Here is a 19820-nt window from a genome sequence, read left to right on the forward strand (position 1 = left end):
TTCTGTGAGGGAGCTTTTAGAGGTGGACATCTGGTTCCTATCACCACCACTGTGAACAGTTCAGGTTTCTCTAGAACGGAGCGTTTCACACCAAACCACTCTGAATGAACTTTGTATGCATATTAACAATTTAATTATGCAGAAACTTTGCAAAATCTGTGAAAGTCCCCTTTAAGTTTCTACAGGATCCAGTTGTAAAAATGACTATTTAATCAACTGTATTGATTTTCTGCTCTCAGATCAGCCTGAAATGGTTCTTGCCTCGATTGGACCAGATCAGAAAAGTGTTCTTTATTTTTCCTTTCCTGAGAAAAATAAGCTCACGTTGACATTTAGTTTAATAGCTGTCTCATACCTCCATAAGCAAGGTCACCAGGATCTGATTATGAAGCCTTAACAGCTGGTCTCTATGAGCTCAGCCCAGCATAACTAGCAAAAGACTAGGAAATAATGGTGATTGATAGGTGCAACTTTATTACACTGGTACCACACTGTCTAGCTGGCCGGCACCCAGCAAGCTAAATTCAAAAAAAAGGGAAAAAAGGAAAGAAAGGACGAAAAGCACTCTTGGCAAGACCGGCTATACAAGAAGCTTGAGACGGAAGACTGTAAACCTAAAATTAGCCAGTTAAACATAATCTGCTAATCTCTCAATCTCCTGTCTACTGTAGCATCTTCTGCTCTGAGCCTGTGAGCTGTTTCTGGTGTGAGTAATGAAGTAGGGGTTGGGCTACATGGCAGAAATACAGTTTCACAAGAGTTAAAGACGTTTTCATAAAACATATCACAATATTTTGGCACATGGATGCAGTGCCACGTTTAAAAACAGCAACTTTTATTCATCTTTTCACTTAGTGCACCACTAAATCCTGTAAGTCAGGACTAATTATGGTCCCTTTAAATGAAACATGCAGTTGATTAGTGTTCTCAATATCACAATAACAGAATTTGACACAATAATGATAAAATGTCATCATTTTGCCCACCTCTATGATGAAGGACACATGTTATCACTAGGAGTCGACTGATATGTGTTTTTCCGGGCCGATACCAATTAGTAGTAGTGAAATCGATATTTAGGGCCGATATTCATTAGATGTGAATTTTATTATTTATATTTTATTGATGTGAAGGCTACAGTGTGAAAATGTACAAGAACACAATTCCTACACAAAATCTATTGAATAAAATAGTAACATTTAAATGTTTGATCATTACAAAAATATAATGAACAGTAAACTTACGCCCGTCAAATTAATGGTTTTGCCACGAGTGCCACTTTTTCAATGTAAGAGAAAAGAGTGTTTCATCGGGTTTACTCAACACGTGGTCAAGATTTTCGTCAGTTGAGAACTCTGTGGGCTTGATATGACTTGAGAGAGGCTACTGAAGTTTTGATTGGTTGTACTTGACACATCATCAATCAATCAATCAACCTTTATTTAACCTCGGAGAACACTGAGGGTGACTCTAATTTACAATGTTGCCGAGTTGATAGAGGAAAAAAGGGATTGATAATGTTTAAGAACATATCAAATAATAAAAGTAAATGTCATAATAAAAGTGCCTCAAATGAAGTAAGTATAAAAAAATGGAACATTGATAATAAAAATACATAAAAACACAGTGGAACATATAAAACAATAATTAAAGCGTAACTAAAATGTAAAAGTTAATAAAATCAAAAGAAGATAAATGAAACAAAAAGAGGTTAAGATCAAAAATAAAAATTAATAAAATGACTAAAAAAATAATAAAATAATCATAATCAAAACAAGAATATGAATAAATAAATAAATAAACAAATAAATAAATGGGAAAAAATAAAATAACTAAAATATTGAAAATAAGACAATAAAATCAAGTAAATCAGGTAAAACAGTTGCAGGTAGAGTGGAGGCAGTTAGAAAGTAAAGGTTTAAAATGACTGAGTGACCCAGCGAGCTGAGCTTTAGTGTTTCCTGTAGTGAGGTCCAGCTCACTGGTGCACTGGCTGATTTTCCCAGTTCAGTAAAAATATATGCTGTCATACTTATTTTAACCAGTCCGGTAAGTCTGTGGGTTGTGGATGTTCAACCAGAGCATTTCTTTCAGCAGTAGAAGTTGCTTTAGAGATGCACAGAACTCATATAAGCTTTTTATCTGCAAGAAAACAAGTTAAAATGGTAATTACAATTATCGCCAAAAACATAAATCAATAAATATCAGATCTGATTGTGAGCCAGGCCGATAATTGGCCGACCCCCAGCTATGACTTCTCAGGGAAATCGAGATCCAGAGTCATGTTCTGGTGAAGCTCGCTCAGAGATCCAACACTCAGGTCATTATAGACAGTCCAGCTTTGGTTTTAATGAAATTCCTGACTAATTGAGCCTATAAGAAGATGCTGCTAAAGTGCGGAAGATAAGAAGAATCCCTGGGGGCATTTCACTGTGGAATGCCTCATGTGACCCTTTTGACCTCTTGACCTACAGCCTTGTCGCTGCGTGTGTCCACAGGGTCGTTTGCCGGTGAAGTGGATGGCTCCCGAGGCGCTGTTCGACCGTGTGTACACGCACCAGAGCGATGTGTAAGTAGCTTCTTCACTCTGCCACTGTTTTTGAGCAACAGCCAGCATTCGGCCGCTGAATAAACAATGACTCTCAATCTACCAGATTGATCTTCCTGATAATATTGTACGTAAGATTGCTTATGTACAGTTTGTGTGTTGTGTTGTAGCTCTTGGAGAAGGAGATAATGGTACTCATGTTAGAGCTATCTTAAAAAGACGCGTCAGTTTCATTTCGTAGGGCTAGCAGGAGGGTTGTTTTGGTTCCTGAAAGTGAGAGCGAGAGTGGGGGTAAGTCAAGGAAGTGTTTTTTTTATGTCAGAGGGAGAGAAAAGGTGAAAAAGGAGGGTGTTGGGGCCAGCGCTACGTCAAAAAGAGAAAGATTTCACGCTCGACTTGCGGCCAATGCTGTGTTACTAATCTGGCTGGCTTCAAAGCTTCTCGGACAGGCCGAGCTCTCACCTCCCTTAGCCCCTCACGGAAGTAACCCCTTCCCTTCTTCCCTCCTCTGCCTCGATCTCTTCAGACCTCGCCGTCCATCTCCTGCTTTTTTTTTCATTTGGAGTCTCTTTCTTCACATATTCTCCCATAGGACGAAATAATCCTTTATTTTTTATCTCTTAAAGCGAGTGCTTGCTTTGTCCCTGTAGCGTTTAAGGCTACACACTTTGTTTTCCTCCCTTAGAGAGTAAAACCACAAAGTTTTGCTGTCTTTTAGACTTTTTCATGTCTCTTTGGGGTATCTGAAGTTCTTTTTGGTATGTGCTGGCGAGGGTTGTTATGGTGTCACGGTTACACGGTTAGTCACGGTGTATGATCAGACGGTTACCTCACCATTGACTGTTTCAAAATACAGATTAAATAGCATTTCGATTTATTTCCTGTCTAAGAGTTGTAGTTCCTTAAACTGCTGGTTCTCAACCAGCTTTAGCTGCAACCCTCTCACTCTGAAACTCTCTACAGCTCCTTCTTTAATGTTTCTCACATGCGGATACCAAAAAGCAGGAGAAACACGGTTTTTCTGGTCATAAATAAATCACAACAACTTTGCAAACATCCAACAGCTCGTTCACAGCTCAGTCATTCTGAACAGAGCGGCAGGCGTACTTGTTACAAGGGGCGCACCCAAATTTCAGCCACCAAAACTTCTCAGCTACTGAAATATTTTGGCTGAAAATAGTTGGAAGTGATGCTTCACAAAAAATTACTTTTTTTTCCGTTCAGAAAAATTGAACAGCAGATCAGCAGAGAAACTCAAACGGGATCCTCTGTTCGCTCTTTAATATAAACTGATTTAATGAAGATTTTCATGGAAATCACATAATTAATGCTGAGTAATTCAATATATTTTGGATATAAAGGTCTTTACTTGTCGTTCAGAAAGTTGTTGGTAAACACGTGGTTTTGGTTAGATCCTGCTGGTGTGGGTTCACGGCTGTTTCTTCTCTAAATGGCGAACACAAAAGGTGACTTGCTGGAGAAACTGACCGCAAAAGGGAGCTACAAAGCCACTACCATGTGCGTTAGATATTTAAAAAATGAGGTGTTTTCTGTCATTATATCAGGATCGCTCAGGAATTTCATAAGGCAATATCTTTTCGTAATTAAAAATGTTTTTAAATATTTAATACTATTTAGCTGTTAAAAATTAAATTACTCCTCTGGTTCTTTCAGGTCTCTTTTACAGCCTGGCAGTTACTGCCTCTGAAGTGTCATCCACATTACTCAGTTAATTAAAGTAACTTTAAGTAAATGTATAATTATATATAAAAACTCTTTCTTTCGAAAAAGCTGTGCTGTTGGTTTCATACACAGGTGTGTATTTCGTGTTTAAGCTTCTCACGATGCAAAAAGTAAAAAATTAATACCGAATTTTCAGTTCAGCCTATTAAAATATTGGTCAAAACTTGTTCAAAATGTTTAAGGTTAATGCTAATGAGTACTATTACTATTATAATATTAAATTAAACACATGTATGAGTGATGTTTATTTTTTAATAATACTTTTTTCTTCGATTTTAACCACTTTTTATGTGTTTTTAAAGGTTGCTTATTACTGTGATCAAGCAAAACAGATTTTTTTTAATAGTTTATCATGCAGTAAAAACCTTAACACCCCATAGCGCTGCATGCCAGTTAGATAAAGAGCATCGTGTATCTTAACTCCTGGGAAATAAATGTGCGTTTGTGAGTTTGATTGTCTTTAAACAGATACGTGTTCAGTGGGCTGTGCACTAGCATTGTGTGTGTTGGCCCTTGTGGTGCAGTGAAGTCAAATCGATACTGAAGCCTTTTGTTTTGCTCTCACTGCTAATTACATGTCATTGCTCTCTGGTGTAATTGGCTGTCCTATTAGCCCCTTAAGCTGGAGGAAGGGGCTGTGGAGGCACCGCTAGACACCCAATCCATACATGACATCAGAATTAATTAATTATACATGAATAAGATTGAAAGCCCGGCTGGCTTTTTGATACGCAGGACTCTCAGGGGTTTGAGCATATTTGCTGAGGTTGCTGTAATTGATTAGCTTGTGAGTTTGTGTGCGGACATTGAATTTTTTTGTAAGTGATGTAAATATAAGAACTGAATTCTTCTTGTATTGATATATTTGACCTTTTTAACCATTTTAACCCTCTGCTGCACATGATATCAGAGCAATTTAAAAAAATATTCAATTCACTTTTCTTGCATAGAATGGACCTGATTATTAAATAGCAAAACATTTTGTTTTAAATAATGTGTGCAGCGGTCATTTTTATATATTTGTTGCCTTGAGGCAACATTGTGTGACAATAAGAAGGAATGATATAGAGCTGTGCTCCCTGAAGTGGTGAGACCAGGCTTGTAACTGGCTAAATCCATTCCACTGTTGCACAATGTTGCTTGTAGGCAACAAACAGATTCCTGCAAAATCTAAAAAAGAGATTTAACAGTGCCCACTAAGGCATAGTATGACCAGGAACACGCTTTTTGTTGACATACTTAAACTGTTCCCATTATTGTTAACCCTGTCATTGTCTTTAAATATGGATAATGTTTTTGCAAAGTGAGGGAAATGGGTTTGTTGCCCTGAGGCAACATTGTGCAATCGAGGGTTAAAGCACTCTATTTTGTGGTCATGATAATAATAATAATGTTATTTGTGCTGGTGTTTCTTGAATATGAAATGTGCGTATATAAATAAAGGTTTTTTTTTTTGGTTTATAACGTTTATTCAGGATCAATGCACCCCTAGTTACACTTCCTTATTAATAATTAATAAAAATAGTCTTATTAATAAGGAAGTGTAATCAGGGGTGCGCTGATCCTGAATTTTTAAACAGCTAAACATGTAATTTGACCAGAGGCCCCCAAACTTTTGCATACGACTGTATGTAAAGATGAACACATGAAATGTACTAAACTTCCTATTAGCCAAAGTGGCAATATAAAAACATTATTGGGTCTTTAGTGGAGCACATTAATCAAATAAACATTAATCAAATAAAGTGCTCCATCAAAAGTAAGAGGTGACTGGCTGTTTAGCGCAATAAGTCGTGTATAATCGTGCGACATCATTTTGGTTCAGGTGTAGCAGCAGAACAGCACACCTGGCCCACCTTAAAACTACAACCATAAAACTGCAACACAGTTCAGCCAAAATAAATATTAAAATTGCCAGTAATTTGTTTGAAGCAAACATCGTTCGGTGCAATCTTGGCCGATTTCAGTCACGCACTCTTAAGTGAAACTAAACTAGAGATGAAGACAGAATGCGCGCTAGAGCTGGTTTGACTGGTTTGGACCGGAACCAGTTCTTTTCTTTTTTAGAATAAATCTAAAGCAGTTTTATCATTCATTTAATACACTGAAGATCCATGGTGCACTCTTTATATGTTACAACAGTGCTACAGTTGTTCATCACAATAATGATGAGGATGTTGGACTTCTTTTTAATAATTCTGTCAATGCTTAATGTCGTGTAATCAGTACAGTGGACTGGGAATTGAACCAGGACATTTTGGACTGGGAAGTTTTGCTTCCATAATCTATTCTACTTACTTAAAAGAATAATACAGTCTTTAACAACTCAGTCTACTCTCAGCTGTCTGAGTCTCAGTGAGTCACTCTTCACCTTTATTCCAGCTTCTATTCTGTTCAGGAGACTCACTTTCAGCTCCTCAAAGAATCTGCAGACACACCTCCAAAGTTCAGTCTTAGAAGATGGTTGATCATTTTCTGAAGTAATCAAACACATTCAGTGGTGTTGAGGTCTGGACTCTGGGGTGGTCAGTCCATCGTTCAGCTTCTTTGTTTGATGTGTCCGTCTCCTTTTCTCAGTGAGGTTCTTCTTGATCAGCTACACATCCTTTCAGACCCACAGCGCTGAGTCGTCTTCTCACAGTGGAAGGATGGTCAGAAACACCTGTGGATGTTTTCAGATCTGAAGCAGCTTGATTTTCTCCTCTCTCTCAGAGATGAAAGCTTTAAGTGCTGTTTATCTGATGGGGGCAGTTTTGGTGTCGACCAGCTCTTCCAGGTGGTTGTTAGGAGACACATTTTCTCTGTAGCTTTCGATCATGTTTTTCACATTGAGTTTCTCCTTCATGCGGAAGGATTATCTTACCTAATCTCTGCAAAAATAGGCTTCACTCCCACACCTGTTCCTAATTAACGAATTAACTAATAAACAATGATTCCTAATTACAGTTAAGGTAAAAAGGCACTCCTGTGACCAAGTGTAAGACCCACCCGTCATCAGAAGACTAAATCCTTACAATCCGTCAGCTAATATTAGCACTCGGACATGTGCGAAGGACCTGTTGGATGAGCTCCCTCAGAGGTGATTGATCTCAGAAAGGTTAGTGGTTAGCGGTTAGCTCCAGAGTGCCAAAGCCTGGAGATGATGAATAGGCACCTCGCCAGGCAAAAGAGCGAACAAACAACGTGGCCGGTTATGTAAACAAGAGTAAACCAGATCAGAGAGCCTCTTTGTGTTATCCATGTATGAGTGTTTTTGGTACACCAAGAGTCGTTTGTCGAGCGCAGAGGGGCACGTGTTGTGAAATGCAGCGTTTGCTGTGATAAAAGCTTGTTTTCCTGACTTGTTAAAGACGGCCATTGCAAAAGAGAGCGTGCGCTCCTTAACTAGGTGGAATAAATAATGTCCGAGTGTAATGATAAGGCTTCCTGGCTCCAAATTAGCATTGGCTCATTTGCCCTTGGGGCCCTGGTGAGAAGTCAGAGGTTGGGAATAAGAAATCCTTTATGGAAGCACTTCATCATAATGACATTATCTCCATTTCAGTCATATATATATCGCTCCCATATCTGAGATGATATAATGCAGGATTGGTGCGTGCAGACAAGTTGCCCCCCCCAGAGTCTTATCCCCCTCTCTCCCCTCCCTACAGCGGTTTGTTTCCTGTGGGTCTAAACTGCTGTTTGTTTTGGCTCAGACAATATGTGTCATTGTGGCTGACCAACGAGGACAAAGGCCAGCTTTTAGTCCCTGGCCCACTGAGGCCTATGTCCACTTGCTGCAGGCATAGTCTCATAGCCTGAAACTCTCTGGAGAAAGACTACATTTAGACCACTACAGTCACTGTGTTGTTAGGACTGACCACTGTCACTGATGCTTACTGATCATAAAAGTCCTAAATCCTTAATTACTCTTATATGGATGGCTCGGTGAGTCTGGCAGTTCAGTGATAGATTTGATTGAGGCTGCAGCTTGTTGCTCAGTTGGGAAGGTCTTTGCAGCTGGGGGGGCAAAATTAACCCTTTCAGGCCGGCGCAAAAACGTGGCTATGTCTGACATTTAATCTGCTGTTCTTCATTCTTCATGATCTCTCAACTCTGTTGTTGCATTTATTTGGTACAGTTGTATGGAAAACTATGGACACCCCCAGTCGAATGACGTTTTGTTGATTTTCTAAGTGAAAATACATCATCTGCAGAATTCATTGCACAATTTCTATTTATTTGCTAAATTTAACATATTGGAAAATGATAAATCATACAATATAAAATAACAGAAAATCGTTAAACATGTTAACATGTAATTTGATGATCTTACAAGCCTACAGTTCGGATTTGTATTCAGTTTGTGTCGCAAGCTACATTTTATCAGCATGAAAATATGATTAGAAATATAATTCACACATTAGTCACCTTTTATTGTTATTGTGATTTAAAAAATCAATAACGAGATCTTACCTGTGAGCTTTGGCAGTCGCTCAACAAATTACAGCAATAAAGGGAGGCTCATGCATCTTTTATACCAGGATAGGAAACACAGAAGCTCACAGAAGCTCTCATTGTACTGATGATATGTTTTGGAAATGCGTGTAGCGTAATTCCTCTGGCAGCAGATTTAAACCAGTTAATGAGGCCATCAGGAAACTCTCAAAGTGCTCAGTTCAGTAGGGTGAAGACCACAGTTGATAAAATGCTTGTGTGAATGGCATCCTGTCATTGTATTGATTGTAAAAGTAATTAGATTAGTTTACAACATAATCAGATAAAGAATTGGATACGCTTCCTTTTACAGTCTCCTAAGTTCTAGGTTTTAACCAGGTAAGTGTGAGATACAAACTCCAAATTTCTAGATAATTATTATTTGGGTAACATGATTACAAGACAGTTTAACTACATAACACTGAAATCACACAGGTGTCAGGTACAAAACTGATTAAGGACTGTAAAATAACTCAATTATTTGATGTAACAAGGTGGTCAGTACAAATAATGACACAAAAAAGTCAATGTTAAAAACTCATAGTAAGAATTGTTGTTTTCTTTTACAGCCCAGATTTAATTTAGTTTATAGATAACAAACTGGCACATATTATATGTAGGTACAGTCTTTTTGCACGACTAACTACCCGGTACATTTTCAGTCGATCAAAATATTTACACAGGACTGTGTAACATTTACCGCTTACCATGTTACCCAAAATATTTATCTAGTACTTTGGAGGTTGTACCCCACTCTTACCTGGTTAAACCCTAGAACTTAAGGCACTGTAAAAGAAAGTGTTGCCAAGAATAGAACATGAAGGAGATCCTGTGAGTAATGTGACTGTGATGTGTGTGTTTCATGTGTGTGATCAGCTGGTCATTCGGAGTGCTCATGTGGGAGATCTTCACGCTGGGAGGCTCGCCGTACCCTGGTATTCCCGTGGAAGAGCTCTTCAAGCTCCTAAAAGAGGGTCATCGCATGGACAAGCCGGCCAACTGCACCAATGACCTGTAAGTCTCCAGTCTGTTTCCTGTACGACAGTCAGAATAGAGTTCTATTGAGGGGCTAATGCAGCGTCTAGTGTTGCATTGATACAAACTGTTTCTGAAACTGGCACTGAAATACAGTAACGGTAGAGAATAGAGGATGTAATACTGTGAAGCAATTTCTGACGTGCATTCACGCTACTCAGTGATGCTTGTGTGTGTGATGGAGCTAAATTGAAGCAAGAAACCTGTCAACTGTGTGGAATTATTTCTTTTATTTAATTTTATTGATAAACTCCTTTCAAAGTAACCAACGATTTTTTTTATAAAGAAATATTTGAAAATAGACAAAAGACGTGAGCACAGCCCAATTTCGAAACATGTAAACTAATATAAAAATAGTACACTGTAAAAAAAAGATTCATTGTAGTGTTGTGATTAATTAAAAAAAAAAAGTAAAACACAGATTGTTGTTCTGTTGACTCTTAGGAAATTCAGTTAGCTCAAAATTTTAAGGCAACCAGGTTACCTTCTTTTCGAAGTCACTTTTACAGTGTTAATGATACGTTATTACTATGATGCCGTTTTACAGCCACTGTTAAAAAAATAAATATAATACTTTGAGAATAAAGTCATATTTTCCAGAATAAAGAGAATAAAGTTGTATTATTTCAAGAAAAATGTCATAATATTTCAAATTATTTATCAAAATATTACAACTTTATTCTCAAAATATTAGTTTTATTCTAAAAAATACGACTTTATTCTCAAAATATTACGACTTTATTTTTGAAGTCTGTTAATTTATACAGTGGCCCTAAAATGCCGTCGTATATTACAGATATGTTGTCAGAGAACAGAAAAGAATGATAAGGAAAAATGCCGCAGACCTTGTTCTGGTTGCTCTAAAGTGGTGTAACTTTATATAGTTAAACATTAGATGAACCTCTAACAATAGCGATGATAACTATTTTGATTACAAATAATTTTCACAATTTTATTCACGAACCAATTTTCTATTATTTTATTAAAATAATTAAAAGAGTGAATTTATGATGATGACATATTACTTTTTAGACATGTGTTTGATGTATTAACAAAAATTTCCTCAGGTTTGTTCTTAAGCACGTTCAGAGAATGTATGTGAAGCAAAGAAAATGTTAAACCCTGGATGTGAGTTAATTAAGCTTTTAAAGATAAAAACTTGTCGTTATCCAACAATTCAAGCTTATTTGTGACACGGCACACTGCTTTTATTAAATACGATATTTAAATGGTATAAATGTCAGAATTTATAGGCACCTGTCTAGTGGTTGGGTGACCAGCAGGTAGATCAGGTATCATTATCGGAAGGGAAAAAGTGGTATCGGTGCTTCCGTAGTAGCACCAAAGAGTTAACGAGCCCAGATCTCTTAATATCAGTGCTCAGAGCGGGTGCGACCTCTCCGTATCCACTCAAAGTTAACATGCGCGCAGCTGTGTGGATCACATCAATGTCTTCATTCACGACCGTCTGGCCTGTTTTCTGCTCATAATACAGGAGGCTGGAGCGGTACTGTCGGCACCATGAGTGCCCCCAGCAGAGAGCTGAGCGTTCATGAGCATCAGAATGATTTCTTATAGACTACTTCATAATACAGTGACTCCATTAGAACACCATTAGATGTCTCTGCTTTCCTTATATAGTATTATAGTAAATTGTCGCTGTCCAAAGAAAAACAAGTATCTCAAAAATAGTAACTTTACATGAAAAGGCAAAAACATTCTCCACGTTTTAATGTAACTTAACATAAAGAAGTTTTATAGAAGGTGATTTGGAAGCATTTCTATTTGTCCACTCATCATTTTTTCACACAAAGTAAAGGCCAGCTGCTAAACTCAAATGACATAGATGACAAAAATGGAGATAGATTTTTCTTTAGACAGCGACAATATGAATCAGGGTATGATGGGTTCATATCTATGATGGGTTAATATCTCAGAGGTGTTATTTTACTTTGAAGTATAACTCACTGATGATCTTTGTCACTTGATGATATAACTCGGTAATGATCTTCATGGTGGTGACTGGTTGGCTGATGGTTCTTCAAGGGTCCTTTAGTAAAGAACATGGTTCTATATAGAACCATGAACACTCAAAGAACCCTTTGCATGTTTAAAGGGCTCTTTGCTTCATGAACGTGTTCTCCAGATTAACGAAGAGTGTGTTTTGTACGGTTCTATATAGAACCTTTTTGAAAAGGGTTCTATCTAGCACCCAAAGGGTTTTTCTGTTGTTACAGGCTTGACATTAGACAATAGAAGAACCCTTTTTGGTGCTATATAGAACCATCTACAGCACATTCCCCATCAAGCTGAAGATCCATTTAATGATGCAAGGAACTCTTTAACAATGAAAAAGGTTCTGTGAGTGTTCATGGTTCTATATGGAAGCATTTTAAAGAACCATCATTTCAAAGAGTATATATAGCACCAACAAGGGTTCTGCTATTGTTATGACATCAAGCTTGTATGCAACAGAAGAACCCTTTTTGGTGCTGTATAGAATCATAGAGTCATATACAACACATTCTTTATCAACCTGAAGAACATTTCACGATGCAAAGAACCCTTTAATCGTGCAAATGGTTCTTTGAGTGCGCATGGTTCTGGTTAGAAACATTGTCTTACTAAAGAACCATCTAAAGAGTGTATAGCTGTCACAACACTGGACGCTGATGAGGATGTGCCAACATGTTTACTGTCCTTTTTACTGGCTTTTTTGTTTTGTTTTGTTTGTTTGTTTATATACACTTAAGCACTTTGATGTTCTTTCAGCCTTTATTTATATAAAGCACATTGAATTGCCTTGGTGTGTTGAATGTGCTTTATAAATAAACTTGCCTTACAACATGACTCAGGCCCAGTTGGGTGGACTGAGCTGCTGATTTTAGCTTTATTTCCTCTCATATTTTGTCTCTGTTCTCTGCTTCACAGGTATATGATGATGAAAGACTGTTGGCATGCCATCTCCTCGCAGAGGCCCACTTTCAAACAGCTGGTGGAGGACTTGGATCGCATCCTCACTTTGGCAACCCATGAGGTGAGCGGTTGGACGTTTCCTCGCGCAAACACTCACACGTACGCGGTTCTGCGTGTCCGTCAGAGCGTTTCATACGTCTCCTTCTTATAGCGCTGGGATTTATCCGTTCGAGCCGTTCCTGGCTCCAGCCAGCGGGATTTTGCAAGACATATCGGTGGGGAGGAGAAATCATGAGACGGGTTTTTACGGTCAGTATTTAGAGTCGAGAGTTACATGCGCCTTGATTTGCTCCAGGCCTCGGCCCCTGCGCTAACGTTGCTCAATTATCAGCCGTATCCCTCCGCCTGAGCACCAGCCCTGATTCTTTCCATTCCCGAGCTGTCGTCCGCCATATCCGCATGACGGAGCGAGCTATGGCACGGGATGGAAAACTGTCAGGGCTTGTCGATGGGCCCTGAACTCGGTGCCAAGAGCCCCGGCCTTTCGGTTTCTGAACTTTAGAAATGTAATAAAGTGTCTTTTGCTTTCTCTCTCTTCCCCCTTTACACCCCCCACCCCTCCCTCCTCCATCCCCAAAGTTCTCAAACTGTTCACAGATGTGAAGGTCTTTAGTAATGTGAGCCTCCTTGTGTTGAACTGGGGGAGTCCAAGCCAAACGCTCGTTTTCAGAAACCCAAACCTCTCCTCTTCCTCTGCCTCAAATATTTCTGTACCAGCCACAGAGAGCAGAAGAGGAGAATGGATCACGTTAGCTAAAAGAACCGCTGTCCAGAACATTTTACATTTTTGAACGTATGTGATAGGATGCAGGCCGGTTTGGTCTGCTGCATGCAAAAGTCCACAGTTTAACGTACATCTGTTTAGCCTTCATTTGCATTATCCAGTAGTCTGAACGGATCAGGATTGTCTCAGCGTGGTCCGACCGTGGAGCTTTTCACACATTGAAACGCTTTGGTTTGAAGAGAGAAGCAAGTAGGTCACCGTTTTCACTAGCGAACCATGGTGGAATGTTTCCTGTCACTTATACCCTGTACATCCATGCTTCATTAAGTATTATTTGCACAAATATTTTTATACGGATCCCATTTAGGGCTATTTTCTGTTGGCCCTTGCCAGATTTTCCTAATGCGCTCCGGATGAAATGACAGACTCTCTGCGTGTTACTTTGCTCTTGCTATGAGAAGGCAGTCTTCGTTCATTCAGCGTACTTATGGTACTTTATATCAGGGTTCTCAAACTCATACTACCTGGGGGCCACTAGCCAGGAAGTCTTCTCTGGGATGAATGGAAAAATGTGGGGGTTTTTCATGTAATGCTGTGAACTAAAATATGAGAAAAACTGTCCGCTTTTATTTTTCCGAAGTATACATTTTCACTGCATGGTAGATGATATTGCAACAGTGCAGTATCATGACACTTCACAAAGTTTTGTCTTGTGTTGTTTCTGACGCATCTGAGAAGTTGGAACAGGCAAATCGGTGCCACATTTAAAAATAGTATCAAAAACTATGAATGCAAATGGTTTGTGTTCAATATTTCAACTACTGATCATCTTATTCAGTGTTTATTAGCAGTTCACTCAGCACAAACCAAAACTACTACTACTAAAAATATAGTAGTAATAGTAGAAGTATTAGCATAAACACACAGTGCTGGATCAATATTTTAGTGTTCATTGAAGTCAAGTAAACAAACGTTTAACTGTAGAATTATATGGGACTCTTATTATGATAGCCTCGACGTTCCTGCTGGACGTGAGTGAAGTTTGAGATGTTATGGCAACAACAATTAGGGCCAGGGTGAGGGTTAGGATTAGGTTTTGGGTTGAGGTTAAAGTTAGGATTAGGTTTTGGGTTGAGGTTAGGGTTAGGATTAGGGCCAGGGTGAGGGTTAGGATTAGGTTTAGGCTTGAGGTTAGGGTTAGGATTAGGGCCAGGGTGAGGGTTAGGATTAGGTTTTGGGTGGAGGTTAGGGTTAGCATTAGGGCCAGGGTGAGGGTTAGGATTAGGTTTAGGTTTGAGGTTAGGGTTAGGATTAGGGCCAGGGTGAGGGTTAGGATTAGGTTTTGGGTTGAGGTTAAGGATATGGTTAGGATTAGGGCCAGGGTGAGGGTTAGGTGTTGGGTAAAGTTGGTAAGGTTAAGTTTTGCTTAATGGAAGTAACATATTACAGTAACACATCTACTTACTGTCAGTAATGTATCAACAGAACATTTACGAGATATTTACTTCAGTGTATTCAGATGCTTCACTACAGCTACTTCACTGATATGCTGTTGATGTGTTACTGATAATCTGTTAAGAGTTTATTAATCATCTACAAAGGACCACTCCAAATGTAGAATTATATGGGACTCTTATTATGATAACGTTAATATTCCTGCTGAATGTGAGAGGTGAGTTAGACTGGTTAAATCTGCATTCAGAGTGGATTTGTTCAATAATTTGATTCATTTCTTAATTGTGCTGCTCTGTATCTCCCACTGTGTCTTGAATCCCCAAAATAGTTTAACTATCGCTCTAAATTAGAGTTAGCTGTAGTTAAATTACAGTGTGCAGCGTTCCTGCTGCGTCAGTTGGTCTGAATGGTTCCTCTTGCATCCAGCAATTTGTTTCTGCTTTTAACAAAACATGATTTTACAGTTTATGTTGGGCAACGAGTCTCACTGGGTGAAGCAAATCCACCCGGTCAGCTGCAGAAAAATGGCAAAAATGATCTGTGAGCCGGATTTAAGGATAAATTGTAAATATATGACCGTGTTCTCTCTTTCCACAGGAGTACATCGACCTGTGCGCCCCCACGGAGCAGTACTCCCCCTGCTTCCCGGACACTCGCAGCTCCTGCTCCTCCGGAGACGACTCCGTCTTCTCCCACGATCCTTTACCGGACGAGCCGTGCCTCCCCAAGTACCAGCACATCAACGGGGGCATCAAAACATGAGCCGCTCCTCTGCAGTCCTTCAGTTCCCCACTCAGCCTTCACCCACAAAGCTCCAGTGAGAGACACGTGACTCCTCTAAACGCACCTCTCCCCACCTTCTGCCTCCACGCCTCCCCTTCACCGCTCCTGCTGGACATACAGAGCGAGGGAGGCGGGACCCCGCCAATGCTGCTGTCCGAGAAACGAACCGGTGTTCGCAACCTAATGCACGCAAAAAAAAACGTACTCACGCACACACTCTCAAAAACGTGACCAAGCTCTTAACGAGAGGACGGAGACCCGACGATAGTGTTCACCTTTTTTTTTCTTTGACTGAATAATTAGTTATTCCCAAGGGTCCACCTCTCGTAACCTCTGTTTATTTTTTTGGGTTTGTGTTTTTGTTGGACTTGTTCGCCATTCCAGTCGCATGGCATTCCAGGACTCTTCGTTCCCAAGAGAAACAAAGCGGAGCACACGAACTTAAAACGAGCGAGAGACTGAGCAAACTAGACAAAAAGGAGAAGAATAGGAAAAAGGAAGCATCCGACTAACAAACAAGGACTAGGAAGAAAAACAAAATGAGATAACTACACTGCCTCTGGTCGATTTTGTAAGATTTTCACGTTCCGTTTTTATATTGATAACGCAGTTATCAAACAAAGCCCATGCATTTATTCGTATGGAGGACAAAAAAGTAGTACACGGTATATAGTGCTGGGTATATTTGTAAATATATTCAAATATGTAAAAAAAAATTATATATATATTATATATTTACAGTGAATTATTTTTTGTATGGACTTCAGAATAATTCCTCCCTCTTTTTAACACCCAGAGTGAAGACAGGTTACCTGGCAACCTGTCTCCCTACTCTGTCACATTCCCACACACACACACATGAAAACACACACAAAAGGAACACACTTGTCTTACTCTCACTTGCTGACACAGTTGAGTATTGGCTTTCAGGGAAAGATAGCATGTTAATTTATTGACTTAAAATGAATCAAAAGGAGAAAAGGATCAAAAATAATAAAGAGATAATAATATTAATGACGTCAGTAGATACAATAATGATTCATAATGTTTATTTTTTAATTTAAAGTGATATTTCAGCGAGGCAATGGTACAAAGGATTATTTGTAGTGGGTACTCAAAGAGATTCGTGCTTCCTATGTTTTTATATACACAAATGTGAATATTAAGTTAAAGATGAAATAACGTACATTTTATAGTCAGCTAATCCCTTTTCTTTTGTAGAGGATGTTTTTTTTTATCCAGCTGTTTTACTGTTTCCAAGGTTTGCATTTGAATTTGATAAATACTGGATAAATACTTTGATGGAGGGGAAAAAGAAAAGACTGAGCCCACTATCATTCTGTTAATTCAGTTACAGGTACAGGACAGTTTTCAGACAGATTCACTCAAGCAGAAGTATTAAAATCATTCAAGTGTTCATTTTTTTTTACCTGACAAACGAGACGATATTGTTTTCAACAAGTGTTCCTGACAGATTCGCAAAATTAAAGATGGAAAACTGAAAATTCACTGTTGTTTTTTTTCTTTTTAAACTATATCTAAGTAAGCAGATGTGTAAAAGGGGAATGCCACCAATTTTGCTAAATTTCTGCATGATTAAATAGTTATGATGTGAAAGTCAAGAGAATAGTGGTGATAGGAACCAGACGTCCACCTCTGAAGCTCCCTCACAGAAAGTTACTACATGTAATGGTCATGAATTCACTGCCTGATGACTGAGACACTGTTCTACGATAGTTTTGAGAAGATTTTAGCCTAAAATGTATATTTTAATGCCCATTCATGGTGGAGGAATACATGCAGGGTGCTTTGTGGTCAAATAGTCCCCAAAGAAAACTTATTTTTTCAGATTTGTCACTGTTTTCCCATCAACAACATTCCATATAAAACAAAGAAGACTTATTTAGGTTCACTGGTGGTCCGCTTTTTTATTCAAAGTATAAGTTTTCACTGCATGGTAGATGATATTGCAACAGTGCAGTATCATGACACTTCACAGAGTTTTGTCTTGTGTTGTTTCTGACACATCTGAGAAGTTGAAACAGGCAAATCGGTGCCACATTTAAAAATAGTATCAAAAACTATGAATGCAAATGGTTTGTGTTCAATATTTCACCTACTGATCATCTTATTCAGTGTTTATTAGCAGTTCACTCAGCACAAAGCAAAACTACTACTACTAAAAATATAGTAGTAATAGTAGAAGTATTAGCATAAACACACAGTGCTGGATCAATATTTTAGTGTTCATTGAAGTCAAGTAAACAAACGTTTAACTGTAGAATTATATGGGACTCTTATTATGATAGCCTTGACGTTCCTGCTGGACGTGAGTGAAGTTTGAGATGTTATGGCAACAACAATTAGGGCCAGGGTGAGGGTTAGGATTAGGTTTTGGGTTGAGGTTAAGGTTATGGTTAGAATTAGGGCCAGGGTGAGGGTTAGGATTAGGGCCAGGGTGAGAGTTAGGATTAGGTTTTGGGTTGAGGTTAAGGTTAGGATTAGGGCCAGGGTGAGGGTTAGGATTAGGTTTTGGGTTGAGGTTAAGGTTATGGTTAGAATTAGGGCCAGGGTGAGGGTTAGGATTAGGTTTTGGGCTGCGGTTAAGGTTATGGTTAGAATTAGGGCCAGGGTGAGGGTTAGGATTAGGTTTTGGCTTGAGGTTAGGGTTAGGATTAGGGCTAGAGTGAGGATTAGGATGAGGTTTTGGGTTAAGGTTATGGTCAGGATAAGGGCCAGGGTGAGGGTTAGGATTAGGTTTTGGGTTGAGGTTTTTGGATAGTAAATAAAATGTCTATATTTGTGTTGTAGTCATGGCGACCCCTGGTTCCTATCACCACCACTGTAAAGACATCTGAACCATTTCACACCAAACCACTCTGAATCTCTCTGTTTACATCTCAATCATGTAATTATGTAGAATGTTTGAAAAATCAGTGAAGGCATCGTTGCTTCAAATATTAGCCTGATTGACGTTCCTCGAGTCTGCATGTTCTCCACACTGTCATGCACCAACCAGCATGTTAGCCTGAGCAAAACATACTCGCATGACTGCATCCCCCCTCCCCGCTTTTCTCTCGGCTGCTGCAGCCTCGGTTTGAAGCTTAGGGTCGGAAAAAGCCCCTCGGTCTTATGGCGCCATTCAAACATGCCTCCTCACGTCCCCGTGGAACAACCGAGAGAACTTTGCCTCCCCCCAGGAAGGAGGAACGGAGCTATAGGTGCACAAACCTGCCATTATTGAAATGAGTCTTCAATAAAAGAGACGCTTAAGACTCTGATACTGGCATTAAGTCCGTAATTTAGTCTGCATGGAACTCGCACAAGGGGGGGGGGTTATGGCATTTGCTCTGCAGGTTGTCAAGGAACACCCATTTCATAAACAAAGAAGCACACTGCAGTTGCCCAGACATGGAGGTAGTCCAGTTATGGGCTAAACTGCATGGTCAGTTGTGATTCTTCCTTCAAAACTGTTTAAGGTCAAGGCTGAGCTTAATCTGCGTCTGGGACGCCAGCCCAGCGCTTTCATTTGCAACCAAAACCTAACCATAAAAGCTTCAGCGTAAGGTAAAAGTGTTTTCACAGGTGTGGGTAAAAGTCACGCTGGCAGTTTCTTATTTAATAGTTTAAGGGTGGACGGATTTGGGTCCTCAAGGCTGGGCCTGGATCAACATCTTCATCGGCAGTTCCCCACAGCACTGGCAGATAGTTAGGAAAACAAAAATCTGGCTGAGAAAATGCTTAGATGAGCTCCTTCCAGCGTGTGAATAAGGTTGTCAGTAATGGATGCAATTGGTTAGCATGTTGTTAGGCATTGAGCAAGCTAGCTGCTTTAGAGAGCTCATCACAGCTGTTTTTCACAGCCATACACTTAAAAAAACAAAGTCCTCTTTGAAAAACACAACACTTTACAAAATACTGAATTAATCATTTAATATTAAAGTATAAAGTAAAAAAACACGACACTTTACAAAATCCTGAATTAATCATTTAATATTAAAGTATAAAGTAAAAAACACGACACTTTACAAAATACTGAATAATAAAGCTCTCAGAAAATAGTGCAAATTAATTGGTTAG

At 39.2% G+C, this 19820-nt stretch overlaps 1 protein-coding gene across 9 annotated transcripts in view; it reads left to right on the plus strand.

The window, feature by feature from the left end:
- fgfr2 (fibroblast growth factor receptor 2) overlaps nt 1–17249 on the plus strand; it is an 81098-nt gene extending 63849 nt beyond the window's left edge. For all 9 annotated transcript variants that reach the window (XM_036573651.1, XM_036573654.1, XM_036573653.1 and 6 more), the window contains 4 exons: nt 2499–2569; nt 9644–9781; nt 12734–12839; nt 15555–17249. In XM_036573651.1, coding sequence (XP_036429544.1) covers nt 2499–2569; nt 9644–9781; nt 12734–12839; nt 15555–15719 — 480 coding nt within the window. In that variant the 3' untranslated portion in view covers nt 15720–17249. The remainder of the gene's footprint in view (nt 1–2498; nt 2570–9643; nt 9782–12733; nt 12840–15554) is intronic.
- The last annotated feature ends 2571 nt before the right edge of the window (nt 17250–19820 follow it).

The sequence above is a fragment of the Colossoma macropomum genome, unplaced genomic scaffold (genome assembly GCF_904425465.1).
Source record: "Colossoma macropomum unplaced genomic scaffold, Colossoma_macropomum, whole genome shotgun sequence".
Classification (NCBI taxonomy): domain Eukaryota; kingdom Metazoa; phylum Chordata; class Actinopteri; order Characiformes; family Serrasalmidae; genus Colossoma; species Colossoma macropomum.